General features: G+C 37.3%; 1 protein-coding gene across 1 annotated transcript in view; it reads right to left on the bottom strand.

Annotated features, from left to right (window-relative positions):
• The window catches only part of SLC4A4 (solute carrier family 4 member 4), a 450,189-nt gene that overhangs the window by 78,684 nt on the left and 354,961 nt on the right, over positions 1 to 16,544 (bottom strand). Inside the window, exon 15 of the mRNA XM_008693197.2 lies at positions 10,332 to 10,603. Coding sequence (XP_008691419.2) covers positions 10,332 to 10,603 — 272 coding nt within the window. The remainder of the gene's footprint in view (positions 1 to 10,331; positions 10,604 to 16,544) is intronic.

The raw sequence follows: 16,544 nt of genomic DNA on the forward strand, positions 1-16,544 counted from the left end.
CTCTCCTCTTAGAAATATTTCATTTTTTAAAATTTTGAGTCTAAAATTAAAACAGTATTTAAAAAGAGTTCCATAATTAAAACATTTTTTATCAGAAAAAGCTTTTTCCTACTACATGAAGTTTTATGTGTTATAAATTGTTACTCGAGAATATCCACAACTTGTGGAGATACTATAAAATGACACTTAAGTTTTTGTCTTTGAGTGTCACATTTAACATCCAAATTGCTAATTGTTATTTGGTCCCCTTCTGCCTGCCCCCAAGCCCCTAGATTACCTTTTTAGTTTGCCATGTTTTAGGTCCTCCCTACATAAGCTCTTAAGGAGAAACAAACGGATTTATTTGATTACTAAAATTTAGAATATAAGATCCATGAGGGAAGAACAGAAAAGTCAAGTCTTATTCATGCTTTTCCCCAGAATCTACCTGGTCTGGCACTTAACTAACAGGAACTCAAAAATATTTATTATTCAACCTTAAAAAAAAGGAAAATTCTGCCATTTGCAGAAATATGGATGAGGGCATTATGCTAAGTGAAATAAGCCAGACAAAGACAAATACTGTATGATGTCACTTATAGGTAGAATCTAAAAAAATTTTAAATAATAAATAAGTACAACTCACAGAAATAAAGAGTAGAATAGTGGTTGCCAGCGGTTGGGGGTGGGGGGCTGGGGGAAATCGGAAGAAGTTAGTAAATGGGTACAAACTTTCAGTTATAAGAGGAATAAGGTCTGAGGATCTAATGTATAATATGGTTACTATAGCTTATAATACTGTATTGCATAATTAAAATTTGCTGAGAGGAGGACTTAAGTGTTCATAAAATAAAATAATATAAAATAGAATAAATGTGCAGTGATGGATATATTAGTTAACTTGGTGGGAATCCTTTCATAATGTATGCCTATCTGAAATCATCATTTTGTACGCTTTAAATATATTACTATATTACTATTTTACTTCAAGAAAGCAGAAAAAATACTTGTTTACTGTCAATAAATGAGGCTAGAATAGGGACCGACCATTTAATGAGTTCAAATGAATGAGAGCAGATAAAGGCAAAAGAAATGAAATAAGAAAAACAAATAAAGGGGAGAAAATATTTAGCTTGAGCGCTAGTTTTTCTCAATTTTGGAATCCATTCTGATCTTTGAAGGTTCAGGAATTGTTAAACTTTTAATCTAAAGCTAGCTGCTGCTAGGGCATCCCTATTTCCTCAGTAAAAGAAGAACATGTGCAAACTGTTTTCTTCTTCTGTTTCATTGCAGGTCATGGAAACAATCAAAATAGGCTAAAGGATGCTTGGCCCAAATAGTGAAGCCAACCATGAATCCATTCCCAAAAGGAAGAAGGTGTTAGTACATTTTAATTAACAAAACCTAGATTTTTATTACGATTTTGTTTTAAAAACCTAAAATACATTTTCTTACATTACTCCATTTGCTCATTTAAAAACACCTGTGAGCATGTAACAGGTATACTTTTATATCCACTTTATGTTGCATGGGACTCTGAAGCAAGCTATGCCAGGTTTCTTGCCCAGGACTGTAGTCAGCCAGAAGTAGAATCGGTATCAAAATTTTGTTCGGCATTCTTTCTCTTCCTACCCAGCATTTGATTTTTGTGGCCACAGAACTGGAGGTGGGATAATACTCTCCGACGTTAGATGATGTGAATCTCAACTGCGAGCTGAAATGTCTGACTGGTCTGAGCTTTCGAAAGAAAATAGCATATATGAAATCACAGGCACTATTTAGATGGTGTCTGGGAAGCTTCTCTTCCTGAGCAAGAGTCTTTAATGCAATTTTATGAGCTTCCTGTCACAAGAGAGTGAAGGTCTTTTTGCAACATACTTTTCTGCATAAAAACAAGGAGTAGGAGTGAGGGAGAAAGATATCCAAGCCTCTTTTTTTTGTGAAATGAATGACAGATAATAAAGACCACAAGTGAACTAAAATAGGATTCCAATCTGAACTTTCAGTAACTACTTTCAAGTTGTAGCTACACATCAATTCTGCTCATCTAAATTCCTTTTATCTTTTCAGTTTTCCTCTGAGACAAGCTACTAAAGCATACCGGCTCTAAAAATCCCAAAAGGCTAGTATCAAAAGGACCACAAAAAGTATATGCCTTTCCTATTTATTTTAGTATGTAGCTGCTTCAAGAGAACTTCAAAATAAGTATATAAACAAGCACTTCCATAAATACATATTGGCAGAATACGGCAGAGTCCATAAGTAAGACTAAAAGTAAATTTCTTTAAGCTCACCTAAGAGAAAATGATCAATTCCAATTGGGAGTTTGATCTATGAGAGCCATTGGTCGCCATTTGGATCCAGACACATACAAAGCAAATATTTTGGCAACCAAGTGCAGAATGATCTACGTATTTAGAATCTGAAATATCCTTAATTAGGATTCTGAAAAGGTCAAATAGAAAAGCACAAGCACACTGCACTCTGTCTTCACTATTTGCTCTGCACCATGGCTTATGAAGCAAAGAAAGTCTTTGCCCTAGGAATTTGGCTAATTTAGAATTAGCCCATTGTCACTGGGACAGTTTGTGTCCCATACTTGGTTTCAGGGAGTTTTCACAGGTTGCTCATTTTATGTTCCATGGATTTTCACTTCTGGATCCTCCTTCCTGTGTATCAAATTCTAGCTGATCCTGTGGAAGAGGGGAATGAACATCGTCACAGTAACGGACATTTAAAAATGTGCCTGGGAGTGCTCCTATCTTAAGCTGGCTTTTCCCCCCTCTACATTTAATGAGAGATCTACAGAAAGAAGAAGCTGCAGTAGCTCTGAGCAGGAAAAAAAGGGTGACATCCGTACGTTAATGTTAGTATACCTCCGGCACAGGGAATATCCATTGTACCTTTAAGGTTGTCCTTCTTTATCTTCTAGTACCTGGCACCAGGAACTACCCCCATGACTCCCCGCTTTACACATTAGCAGCTACTGTAACATCAGGAATATATACAAAAGCTTCAAGGTCAACTAGGAGGAACAAGTGGCCATCGAGGCAGATCTGTCTGCTGTGATGTCCCACCCTGACACAAATTAGAGTAAGGAGTGCTAAGAACACTGGGCTGAACTCTGGCTGCACCACCTTCTGGAGCATAGTGTCACCTCACTGCTATTGAGCACAGGTCCTTCACTTGTGAAACTGGATTTGAAACAATCTATCTCATAAGGTTACTGCGCGGGATTAAATAAGACAACGTAGGGGCTCCTGGGTGGCTCAGTCGGTTGAGTGTCTGCCTTCAGCTCAGGTCGCGTCCTGGGATGGAGCCCGGCATCAGGCTCCTTGCTCAGCAGGGAGTCTGCTTCTCCCCTTCCTTCCCACTCGTGCCTTCTCTTGCTATCTCTGACTCTCTCAAATAAATAAATAAAATATTTTTAAAAAAAAAGACAATGTAGGCAAAATTGTTAGGAGAGTATCTAGTAGCGGGGGGAATGAAATAGATGCTAGCTAAGGTTACCACTAGCCTTATGACCTGGAGAAAGCAAAACTTCACCCCTGGGAAAAAAAGCCTGCTACCTCACAAGCTTTATGTGATGATTAAATATAGATATGTTTTAATATTACAATATAATATATTGAAATACAGTTTACTAAAATCCCATAGTAAAATGTCTGGCACTTGGATGGGGCTTAATAAATCTTAGCCAAATCTGAACCTATACCCTCAACATAGCTTCTCAGGATTATAATAATGCAAAATTGGTTTACCTGCTCTGAACGAGAAAATGTTAAGAGTATTCTCCATGATAATGAAACTTTAATGTTTTATTCCATTCTACTTAAAGTAAATTTGAGGAAACTGAGTAACTGGAAAATAGATACAGAATAAAACTGAAGAAGCTTCTTGCCGCAGGGTCACGTCAGACTTATTTAAGGGTCCTGGATACTTTCAGCACATGAGCGCCTCTTAATAAAATCAAATGTTTATGCTTTAAATGTCTAGATCAATAAGAGGCCAAAATGGCTTTTGGAGGGATGACAAGGTGAATGAAGAAAACGATGGGAGAAAGAGCTCTTAGGGAAATCACCTGCTACTATCTCAGCCTTGAGCCTTAAAACAAATAAAATTAATAGAAACGTTTTCTTCACTTTTTTTGTTATTATCCTTTTTGTTTTCCTACGTATTTTTACCAAGCCTCATGCTTGAGGTTTTCACTGTACCTAGACAAGTTTAAGTTATGACACTCTCCAACCCATGGACACTTTTTCACATGTTCACCTATGATACCGCACTGGAAGTCAAAGAGCTGAGCTACTATCCACTATTATGGATGTAGTTAGCCACTATTTTCACAAAAAAACCCACTTCTCTTCCATACCCACTCATCATTACATTTCAGATGTGTACAGACATTACTATGTGGTATGTTTTCCAAATCTGTGTTTCATACAAGCCCACAGCTAGAGAATTATACAGGTCTGGTGATTATCCAAATTCATTGCTTCCCCTTTTCTGATTCCTGCAAGTGTTATACAGAAACTGCTAAAATATTACGAGAATAAAAGGACACTAAAATGATGGAAGTTTCAAATGTCTATGGTTTTCTCAAAAGGCCATATTACCATGAATGATAAAACGTCAGCTGTGCTGTGCTGATAAAGCCTCCTTGCAAACGCGAAGGCTGAGTGGTCTTATACCAGAAGGCCTGGTACTTCCTGTTTAACCATTAGTTTGTGATTTAAGCCTACTTTACAATCCAAAGAGGGAATGATACATCATAAAAATAAAATAATTGCACAGAATATGATGCAGGTCATGGAACATAAATTAGGATTATCTTTCATTTCTTAATTTTATCTTTTATTTCCTAATTTTCTTTTAATGAGCTAATTATGCAACACATATTGACTATAATATGGGACCACAGGAGACACAATCCAGCAGTTCTTTTTAATGGTTGTAACATATTGGTGTGTAGCATTTTTTAAGATGATAGAAAAATTATATAGAAAGAAATGGTAATGAAATTCTACACTAGTAACAACCATTTTGGAGCATTTGGAGGCCTCCTCATGCTGTGAATAAAACAAAGGTACAGAAATGGAAGCCATGCTATTTCCAATCACATGACTTGGTCTTATAGTTTTATTACACCAGGGGAACAGCCATCTTTTACTTAGAGATACCATAGACAACAATGTCTCAGTGCCTGAGAAAAGATTTATTCCTCTTAATCATTCATCCATTATTAAGCATGTTCTCCCTGGAACAGTCAACAATGAATCAATAAAATATATCCCTTCTGTTAACAATAAAGTATAGTATTTATTCCCTTGCGGCGATTTTCTTGCTCTTCTAATTTGTTTATCATTTTTAGCAAGGCTTCTCTCCCCTCCAGATACAAAACCACATTTGGTTAGAAAATTTATTTTGACCCTTTCTAAAATATTAATATGCCCTTGAGAGTGCAGTCACAGCAACCTTGACACATTAGGCAAATGAACAGAGGTACCGAAGTGGAAATGTATTTCTAAAGTGTAGGTCAAACGAAAATCTGACCTTGTTCATTCAAAAAGTAATTAACACTATTTTAAAAACAACACGTTTTATAAAAATCTGTGTGTGTGTGTGTAGGTGCGTGTGTGTGTAGGTGCGTGTGTGTGTGTGGTGCAGTATGGTGTATAGGGGTGTGTGTGGGTGTGTAGGTGCGTGTGGTGTAGTGTACAGGTATGGGTGGTGTGTGTGTATGGTGTTGTGTATAGGTAGGTATGTACATGTGTGGTAGGTGCATATGTGTGTATGATATCTGTGTAGGGTGCCTCATCCCAAGACAATTCTTAAAAAGGAATGAAACAGACCCTCCATAGATTGTTGTTGATAGCAGAAGGGGAAGGACAAAGGGGCAGAAGGAGGAGGAGGAGGTGGGAAAAAGGAAAGAGGAGAGCTCATGTCTTACTCCCTATTTACAAAATTCTATCATTTATGTTTTTGAATGAATTAGACCAATTCCCCTTAAAAGACCCGAGCATCTCACCTCTAGGACTTTACCGCCTTCTTCTACACGATTATATATAGTGTACAACACTTTTGTAGACTTGAGATTCAGTGGAATAATATTAAGTGATCTAACTATGATGTACTGGACTCCTTAATGTTTTTTTTCTCTGAATATGTCTCCAGTTTTAATATTTATCTACAACAGCACATTATTTGTTAATTTGAGGGGAGCCGGCTTCCAGGAAAAACCTAGTTAGTATCTTCCTCTAGGAAAATTGCAGGGAAAATTGAACCCCTTTAAAAGAATACAACTAAAAGATAAAACTGGCTGGGGCCTCTTTCGGGAAACAATGAGAAAAAGAACAAATTTTTACTTGGTGTCTATTAGGTGCCAAAAATTGTTACATATACTTTTTCATTCAATCCATAGTAATTTCTAAGAGTAGGTACAATTAGTCTCCCAGCCCACAGGTTATGAAACAAAGAAATTAGGGAATTAGCCTAGCCCGGGTCACACTGCTAGTTAGAGCTGAATTCACACTCACTTTCCTTTATTCCGAAGCACATACTGTTCACACTTTATCATACTAACAGTTTCCCAAACTGGGATGTTGGTGATGAATTGTAATATTGTGAATTGTCCTTCATTTGGGTATTTTTTTAGTTTTTACCGTTGGCTTCTGAACTGAATCATCTTCCTTATACACCTCTGCTATGTAAGCGTCAAGGCACAGTGGGGAAATATGACCTCTATTACACCAATTAAAGCCACTCTATTTCTAAGAAAAGGAAATTTTAGCACAAGAACCATGTATCCATCCTGACTGATACGTCAAATCTCACGGCTAATTTTCCTTTCAGCACTTGCAACTGGGCTTTCTTAGTTCTTCAGTAAATGAGAACCTAAGGAGGTACGTGACTTTGGCCCCTGAGCACATGGGGCAAAATGGCGGGAGAAAAAAGACGCATGAAGAAACTGAAACTCAGGAAGTGATGAAGATTTACGGAAGCAAGTGAGAACAAGAAAGATAAGGAAGGAAAAAAGGAGGAAGAGCTGTTTTCACAAAGCAAAAAAATTCATAATATTATTGTGGCCATGAATAGAGTTTTCTTAGTGATTAAGTGACCCCGATTTCTCTTCCTGTCAAATCATTTCGCAGTTTGCAGTATCATGACTCCATCTGTGTAGGTGCTGGTTCACTGTTACATACTGTCCCAGTGTTGAAAAACAAGTCATCCGCCAGTTTAAATATTATTGACACATTGACTGAATTCTTTTACTAGGAGTGCATGTTGCGATGAAAGGACAGGCTTTTGTTGTTTTAAGAATACTTACTCTAGCTGTACATGCAACTGTATTATCTCTATAATTTTTCAGTTTGTTATCAGGAAGTACCAAATTTATGGTGGTATATAGTTTTCTATCAAAAAGTATTAATGTTATGAGGGAAACACACAGTCACTAATCTTAAGGGGTATTATAAAACATGAGAATTGTCATGAAAATGGAGATATCCACTTGCCTTTTTCCCAACCAGAAACAGATTTTATTTCCATAGGTGAAAATAATCCCTCACATTTATGTGCATATCCTTCAGGAGTGCCTTTCATCTGGACAACTCTAAAAATACGGTCTTGTTGCAGAATAAGCCAACTGCCCAACAATATTTGCTTAGAAGGGAGGATGATGAAGACTGGTTTGTTGGTTTATCATTCATACTTAGCAACTTTAAGTTTTAATCAATAATAACAGTAGTAACAATGGCAGTTAACACTTAATTACTTATTACATATCAGAAACTGTCCTGAGTACTTTGAAATACCTCATTTTTTTTCTATATGATATAATAATTCTATAAGGTAGGTACTGTTATTAACCCCTTTTTACAGATGAGGAAGGTGAGGCAAAGCTTCCTTAGGAAAAGGAACTTGCCCAAAGTCACACACAGGGTATTATTAGCCAAGCTGGGACTCAAATACAAGATTTTCTGATTTCAAAGCCCTGCTACACTGCTTTACCGGTACCACTTGGAGGTAGTAGGAATTGTCAGAGTCCTTCTAAGACAACTCCTAGCTGTTTAGGACAGACTTTCTATACAAGCTAGAGAAAACGGGTCAAAGGAAAAGCTATCTATCTCCACTTCAGCTAGTACTCACTATGTATGTTTCAAGCCTCAAAATGACTTTTTCAAGAAAACAATGATCCTGCTTGGAAGGAAAATTATATGTAAAACCTTAATATATTTTTCACAGTTTAAACACATTCAAATACATCTTCCTTGGCTTCATATTACCCTCTCTGCCAGCATCCAATTAAAACAACGCGTCCCAGTTTCCATTAGCCTCGGGTAGGTAGATCTTTGCAGCAGGTGTGCTGACAAAGCCCTCATCTCGCTTTATGAAAACCTCACACCTCAAAACAACTGAGAAAGTATTTTTTTTCCTTTAGAAAAATTTGCTGTATGACTCCTCAGCCTTGCCTATGAAGTCAGATTACAGACTTCTTCATAAATAAATATTTACATATAGATAAATACATAAAGATAGAAATAATGAAGAGGAAAGTTCAAAATCCCACAATTCAGTATGTCTGTGAGTCAAGATTTTGAACATGCATAGTCTGGACGTCCCCTAAAAATCCACAATGAAGGGTAACCCCCTTTCTTTTTGGACAAGTTCTACATGGTTGTGTAATGGTAACATCTGTGTCTCAAGCATGTTTCCTTGATCCTAATGGTAGTATCTATCATGCGCTGAGTGCTTACTCTTTTCCAAGCAGTTTTTAAGTTAGGAAATATTTGTAATCAGTATACATTTTGTATCTATATATCATTCATGTTGCCTGAATCTTTAAATTTCCACTTTGTACCTGTCTCTGCTTTGCTTCTAAGCATGCACTTTATTTTAATGTGTGCTGACTATCCTTAAGTAAGACCAAAGAATCCATGAGTGCAAAGCCCAACAATTCCCTATCTTTTTTCATCAGTGTTACTGACTGACCGGTTTTAAGGAGATACTGTTCTCTTGTCTCTCACCACTCAAGATGCATACAGGTCTTCCAAGACTTCTCCACCAAGTGGCAGAGAAGAATGCAGATACAACACCAAAATATCTGAGAGCAATCTGACACAGCCTGGCCATAAGCATTAAAATTCTTTGTAGTATCTTATTTAGTTTTAAAATTCATAATCATTTTGTTTGTATTCTAGTCTATAATACATCCGCGTTTGTTTTACTGTAAACATTAAGAGGTTTTTCCTCAGAATTTATAAGTAAAAGCTCATGATGCATGTATGTACCCTACCTCTATGCTCAGGTTTACAAAGCCCTCAGGACACTGTTGTACTCCTGGTTCTACAAGATCTTAGTCAAAAGCATGGAGTGTATATCTATTTTTATTTAATGGACAATGACCCGTAGCTAACTGCATGACTTGGGATAACTAACACTATTACCATGTAATTGTCTGACACAATGTCTACCCCTCATTCTCCCACAGCAAATATGAAACAACTTTCCCCAAAGTGAATCTTTTCTCCCAAATGCCTTCCATATTATGAAATGATGATGAATTACTCAAAAAAAAAAAAAAAAAAGCCAAAGACCAAATTGAGCACTTTTTTGGGGGGAATATGTGCTGATTCTGACCCTGGTTCGGCAAGATAGATATTAAAGTGCTAAGATGTGTAGAATCATATTCCTTACCCAGAACTTACTTTTGACTTTTATGTCTTTTCTAACTCTAGAATATAAATCTTCCCTGAGAGCATAACATTCCTTCTTTACTTTCTCTCATTTCTTCTTTTCCTTTCTTATTTACATTGCCTAGCACACATGAACTATAAGGTTCTACTTTACTACTAGGTGACTCCAGTCTGAATTTCTTTTTGAATTTCATGCTTCAAATTACATAAAGTGAATGAGTATCTTATTTCTTCTATAAGCTTAAAATAATCTATTTAGAGTTTACTTTAGGAAGAGATTCCCATAGTAATAAGGAAATAGCAAAATATGGGATAGAAGTTCAGAGGACTGGGTTGGTCTGGTCATTATATCTGTTAATATTTGTACCTGGTTCCCTCAACCATCAGATAAGATCAAGAATAATGTACACTAAATTTCTTTGCAAATACTGCAGTTTGAGTTAATTTCTAAGTACTGAGCTAATTACGTTCACGTTCCAGAGCTCCTGGTTTCACGTCCTTTTTGAATCACATGGCTAAGATAACCCTGGGTATTGAGACTTCAAATTCGGCAGGATGGTTTCTCAGAGAAAATACCATGTTGAAAACTTGCATGCATGGAGCCTACACCTTCCTCCAAACACAGGGTAAGCACAAACACTAAGCATGATGTCTCACCTGGGTCGGGAGGCATACAGGCACAGGAAAACTGAGTATTGTAGCCCACTTTGAAGTTGGAGTTGATGGGGTAGTAGTCAGCTAGCTTGATCATCTTCTTGAAAGCATCATAGATAAAGATGAAGCTAATCAGAGAAGAGAAACCCTCTTCAGTGAAGCGAGTGAAGTACTGAACCAAGAAGCTGGCATCTGTGGCTACCAAAATGAGACACAAGAAGGCTGACCACAGGCCAATCCAAAGGCGAAACTCCAGGTAGTCAAAATTATGGTCCCTGGAAAGAAGAAAGAAAAGTATTTAGACTCCTCCTCCATGGGACACAAAGACTAATATAAAACCACCCAATGACAGCAGAATGAGTGCTAAAAATACAAGATCACTTTTAGCCACTACATATTAGGCTCAGTCTTGATTTCATCCAGAAAATATTAAGGTTAAGGATGTGGTCTAGTGATATCATTATGCTACCATAAAAAAATAATCCCAGAAGTTTAAGAAAGGCATACTAAAAGCAGTCATACCATTTGCGTGTAAATAACTCAATTTTCTCATTCAAAAAATCTGGTCCCTGCCTTTATAGAGTTTATAAAAGAAACAATTTGAAAGTGTCACGTTGGTAGTCAGTATGCACTTAATAAATGTTTGTGAGCTTTACTGGTTACTGAAGACACTAAGCTAAATATGTTCTCTGTCCCCACATCATTGCAATCTCCTGAGGGAGACAAACTGATAAACATCATCACACCATAAAATACTACATGATATCTAAAGGTTCCCACAGACTGTCCCAGAGGAATAACTAATTCTGGCTGGGGGAGGACAAATGGAGTTGCGGAAAAATCTCAAGGTATTTAAGGATAAATAGGGTGAGTACACTGCAGTCAGATCAAGAAAGGCTGTCTTGCTGTGTTATAGTCAGATGCAACCACTTCTTGTTAGGCTTTCACGGACGTGATATCCTCCTGCTATAGTTGTGTGCGAAGCATCTTGTGACCACCTCGTTTTTCGTCTGCCCCACAGCAGTCTTAGAATAGGGTGCCTCCATCAGAGGATGCCATTATTTTTTGAAGGCCTTTCCATTTCTTATAAGCAAATTAGTTCACGTTTAGGAAAAGATGGGTCAAGTGCTGACATTTTACCATTTCCTTTTGATTCTTCTAAAATTATGTGAAGATTATAGTATTTTTTCCTCATCATTCATGATGAAAAAGCAAATAGTGGTAGTCATATTTCTTTTACGAGAAAAAGAAATAAATCAAGGAGTATGCAGGCTTGAAGCTCTACAGTCTTACTTTTAAACAATGAGTTTCTGATAGTGATATATTTGAATACTTTCCTAAAGGCATGGTATCAACACCTTCACTACCACCAACCCAGTCTGGGCCACCAGGAATTCTTTGCTTGATTATAAGTCCTTACTAATGTCCATGTTTGCCCTGCTCAAAACCATTTTTCACATCACCGCCAAAATTATCTTTTTAAATGTAAATTAGATCCCCCCCCCCATTTAAAACCTTTTGATGGCCTCACACTGCTCTCAGAATAAAATTTAAATTCTCTAACCTAACACAATGTTTGGCATACAGGTTTCCAACAAAAATTTGCTAGATGAATTTAGGCATGCCTATGGCTTAGGACTTGAGACAGTTACTGACATGACCTATAAGCTATCACAGGAAGCTAGGAGATCCTGAGTGAAAATTTTATAGAATATTAGAATTAAAAGTTCCTTAGATACTGTAATGGTTAATTTTATGTGTCAACTTGACTAGATTACGTGATACCCAGATATTTGGTCAAACATTATTCTTGGTGTCTCTGTAAGGGTGGTTTTGATGAAATTAGCATCTAAATTGGTAGACTTTGAGTAAGGCAGATAACTTTCCATAATGTTGATGAGGGAACAGAAGGCAAGCTGAACAAGCTGAAGACAAAGCAGAAGCTGACACCCTGCAAACCCCCCCCCCCCATGGGATGTATGTGACATTCCTCAGGCACTCCTGGCTGCCCTAAAGGACAAAGAAACAGTCCTTACTACCTACAGCCCATTGACAAGTCCTTGAAACAGCCATGGTGACATTCCTCTAGGAACTCAGCTGCCTCGATGTTAATACTTTGCTAAGGGCAAAAGGCAGTCCTAGCCTGACTCTCTCCCCTCCACCAAGATCCTGTAAGTCGACTTTAACGTATAAAAATTCCTTTGGAAACTTCCTTTATCTCTAACCCCCCAAGATACATATTGGCAATCATCCCCCAAGCATATGGCCCACCGATATACATCTGAAGGGTCTCATGACTCAGGTTTTATTAGACAGCAATGAATGACCTTTTCCCAACAACAGCTAGCCCCCTCAAGGTCCTGGAAACCTTGCTTCCAAAATTCCTTAGAGACTTACGCTATCCCTAGCCCCCTCCCCACTGAGGGTATAAAATAGGCCATTCCTCACGACCCTGGGGCAGCAGCTCTTTCTGCGCACGGGTCCTGTCCCCGTGCTTTAATAAACCACCATGTTGCACCAAAGACGCCTAAAGAATTCTTTCTTGGTCGTCGGCTCTGGACTCCACCCCACTGAACCTCACCTGTACCTCATCAATGTTGGTGAAATTCATCCAATCAAGTTCTTCAACCAAATACAGCAAAGTATCTGCCAACCCCAAGCAAGAAATTTTCTCCAGCAGATTGCCTTTGGACTTTATCTGGAACATGCCTTTTACTGGTTCTACAGCAAACACCCTTTGAACTTGAACTGGAACATCGGCTCTCCTGGGTCTCCCTCCAGCCTGCTGGCCCACCCTGCAGATTTCGGACCTGCTAGTCTCTATAATTGTGTGAGCCAATTCCTTATAATAAATCTCTTTATCATATTGGTACTGTTTCTCTGGAGAATCTTAATACAGATACCAATTAGTTAAATATGTCTCATTTCATAGATGATGACACCAAGGCCGATAGAAGTTAAGTCATTTTTCCAATGCCAAGGTTTTAATGGCAGAGCTGAACCAGAAACCAAATCTCTGCATTCTTGGACTGCTCCTTTAAAAAATTATACCATCATTCCCCTATCTGATGTGTATTTAGGGTGGGCCTTAAAATCACTGTCCTTTGCTTTCCTCTTTTCACCAAATCACATAAATTGGAAATATTACCAAAGCAGGAGATGATTAACATATGGGTAGAGAGTTATCTCCTTCGGATTTCCTGGAATCTTTCTGAAGACATCTATTGCATTCGCTTATTGTTCCCTTTCCATCTGGAACCCCACTGCTTAATCCTATGCATGTCTTTGTGAGATAAGTAGACTATAGAAAAAGCTAAATTCTAGGAATTTGAGACAATTTACATTATCACACAATGAATCAAGTCTCAGTCAGACCTAAGAAACAGTTTTATTACTTCTGAGCCAACAAACTTTTTTCTTTAAATAAAAATTTTAAACAATTACCTAGTTTTGCTTCCCTAACATGATGACAGGGCAATCTTGATTTGTTCTAAGAATGCTAATGGTTGTTTAGAGAATTGATGTTTACAGGACAGGATGAGAAACAAATCCAATAACTAGCTAATGGCTGGGAACACTCCGTTTGAGTACAAAGGGGAAAAAAATGCATGTATACACTTAAATCTTAGGATCTAAACAATACACCAAAATAGCTGCTCTAAAGTGCTTAAATACTTAAACACTCCCAGAGTAGCTCTATAAGAATAACCCAAATAAAATCACTAAAACCCACGGCACTTCATTATAAAAGTGATACGTTTACAGCAGCAGGAAGAAAAAGGAATGAGAGATGAGAAACTTTTTAAAACAAGTTGATCAACAGTAATGACCACAATAAAGTGGCAATATTACAGCCAATAAGCTTATCAGTCCCTTTAGTGCCAAGTTTAAATAGCAATTAAGTTATAAAAAGTAACAGGAAATGATAGTAGAGACAAAAGAAACTATTGTGAATGCGAATGAGAACATGGGTTTACATCCTTATATATTTTGAGTTACAGTTTCTGAGGAGCATAAAACCAAGGTACAAACTGAGGAACTCCTCCGGAGCATGCTATAGAAATCAATGTTCAGTCACCAACAAATGTAAACCTCCCTGAACCACATGAATAAATCCGTAATATAATAGAAGAAAATAATCATTTGAAGGCCTCTAAGTAAATGTTCAAAGAAAGAAGGGAAAAATTATTGAATGACCAAATGACAATTATACAGGTTAAACTCCAACTTTAATTATGAGGCTTCTACATAGCTTAGAACACAGTGGTAAAACTTCTTTCAGATTCCTCACTCAAGAAAAAGAGAAGGTATCTAATTCTCTCACTGGTTCATAAGGTATAAAAACAGGGCAAAAGAGGCTGCAGGATTAGGAAAACAAAACTACAACCGTCATTTGGAAAGCTTGTAAGCTCTTGCCTTCGTTCTGTTATTAATTTTAAAAGGTGACAGCACATCTTTCATATTCCCTTATGATTCTCCAGTGTATAGGGCAAACATTAAAACCTGTATCCCATGTCAGAAGGAAACCTGTGGATTATGTGGAATTTATGTTTGAGTCTGCTGAAGTTACAAAACAGGGATTTACCTACTTCTCAAAAAAATGGTAAAATATGTTGGGAAAAATTTGGGCGGTGGCAAGACAGACTAAAGCATTTTCTTTACCTAAAGTGTAAAGTGAATTACTAAGAGGGAGATCAAATATACAACATTTTCCAGATTTATTAGGATCACAGAAGCTTTTTGTCCATGGAACACCTAAAATGGGACTAGAAATTGAGGAAATACACTTTGAGAAATCGTGATCTACACCAATAGTCTGTATCTAGACAAAATATTAGCACTGTTGCTATAGCATTTAAGCAAATGATACAGCATTCTGAATAAAATAATAAGGTTTGCCGCATAAGCACCACATGCTACTCAGTGATGAATTTAAAGCTCAGTTTCTCAAATGTTTCTTGTTGTTTTCAAATAAATCACTTGGAACTATGTTTACATTACCAATTATGATGAAACAGAAGGGAAAGTGAGAAAGGAACTTGCTTAGTGAAAGGAAATAATCTCTATCCCACAATTATCTAAAGTAAACTGGGATGCAAACATTTTCTGTATATTAAAGGCTCTGATCACATTGCATCCAATAAATCTTTCTGCAAAGGTTCCACATGTTTGTTCCTGTTTATAGTACATGCTTGTTTCATCTTTCCACAAAAGCTTTCTTGTCTCACACAATGTTTTCTTAAACATATAAAAACGGTTTGACTTTCTATAAACTGACACGAACACAATTCTTGCCAAGGTCCTTCTGAGAATTATGATGGAGGAGGGATCTGTAGTGGTGAGCTACAGAAAATTCACATTATTTAAAATTTAGAACTTTAAATTTTCATAAGACCCTTACTGACGTTCTCAACCCAGTTTTCAAAACACTAGTTTTAAATCTTCATTCCCTCCTCTATCTTGTGATTGTTTTTGATGGCACACAGAGTTTCAAAGGCTACGGGATCAGTACTAAAGTCCATGAGGTATCATGTAGGTAATAAAATTTCCAATAATAAAATCTTACAAATGTATAACAATATAAGAATACGGAAATTCCAACAAGGAATGCCAGCAAGTCATATGAAATTCTGCAATCTACCTAAGGATTGAGATTTGCTGGGAAAGGCAATTCTCTCTGAGAGGTATCAAGTTCATTAGAAAGAGGCCAGAATACCCAATTTGATTTTGAATCTATTTGTGTGCTAATGTGGCCACTTGGATAATTCGCTTAACTTGATTTTCTCCTCCTTGAAATGATCCATCAATTTCTAAAAGAAAATATGATATCACAATTGTTATGTCCATTAGGAGTGCCTAGTGACTCCATAAGAGGCATAGGCTCCCGAGTCAGAAAGTAGAGCTGGAATTCAAATGCCAGCCCTACCAACAACTGATGATGGAGCCTTCAGCAGTGCACTTACCGTCTCCCTGCCTGTTTTCTCATCTGTAAAACAGGGTACGGTGCCTCCCTCAGTACTGCTACAGGACTCAAATGAGGGAGTACCTGTAACGCACTTAGGATAATACTTGGTACCTTGGTACATGATCGGCACTCAACAAATGTTTTTATTCAGCTGACTCTTAGAATGTATCTTTAGTTAAGAACACCGAGATCAGGGTTAGGAGCAGTGGATCATTGGAGCAGATAGTCTCTTTCAGTAATGAGTCATGTGA

Source organism: Ursus maritimus, unplaced genomic scaffold (genome assembly GCF_017311325.1).
Source record: "Ursus maritimus isolate PB19 unplaced genomic scaffold, ASM1731132v1 scaffold_8, whole genome shotgun sequence".
Lineage (NCBI taxonomy): Eukaryota > Metazoa > Chordata > Mammalia > Carnivora > Ursidae > Ursus > Ursus maritimus.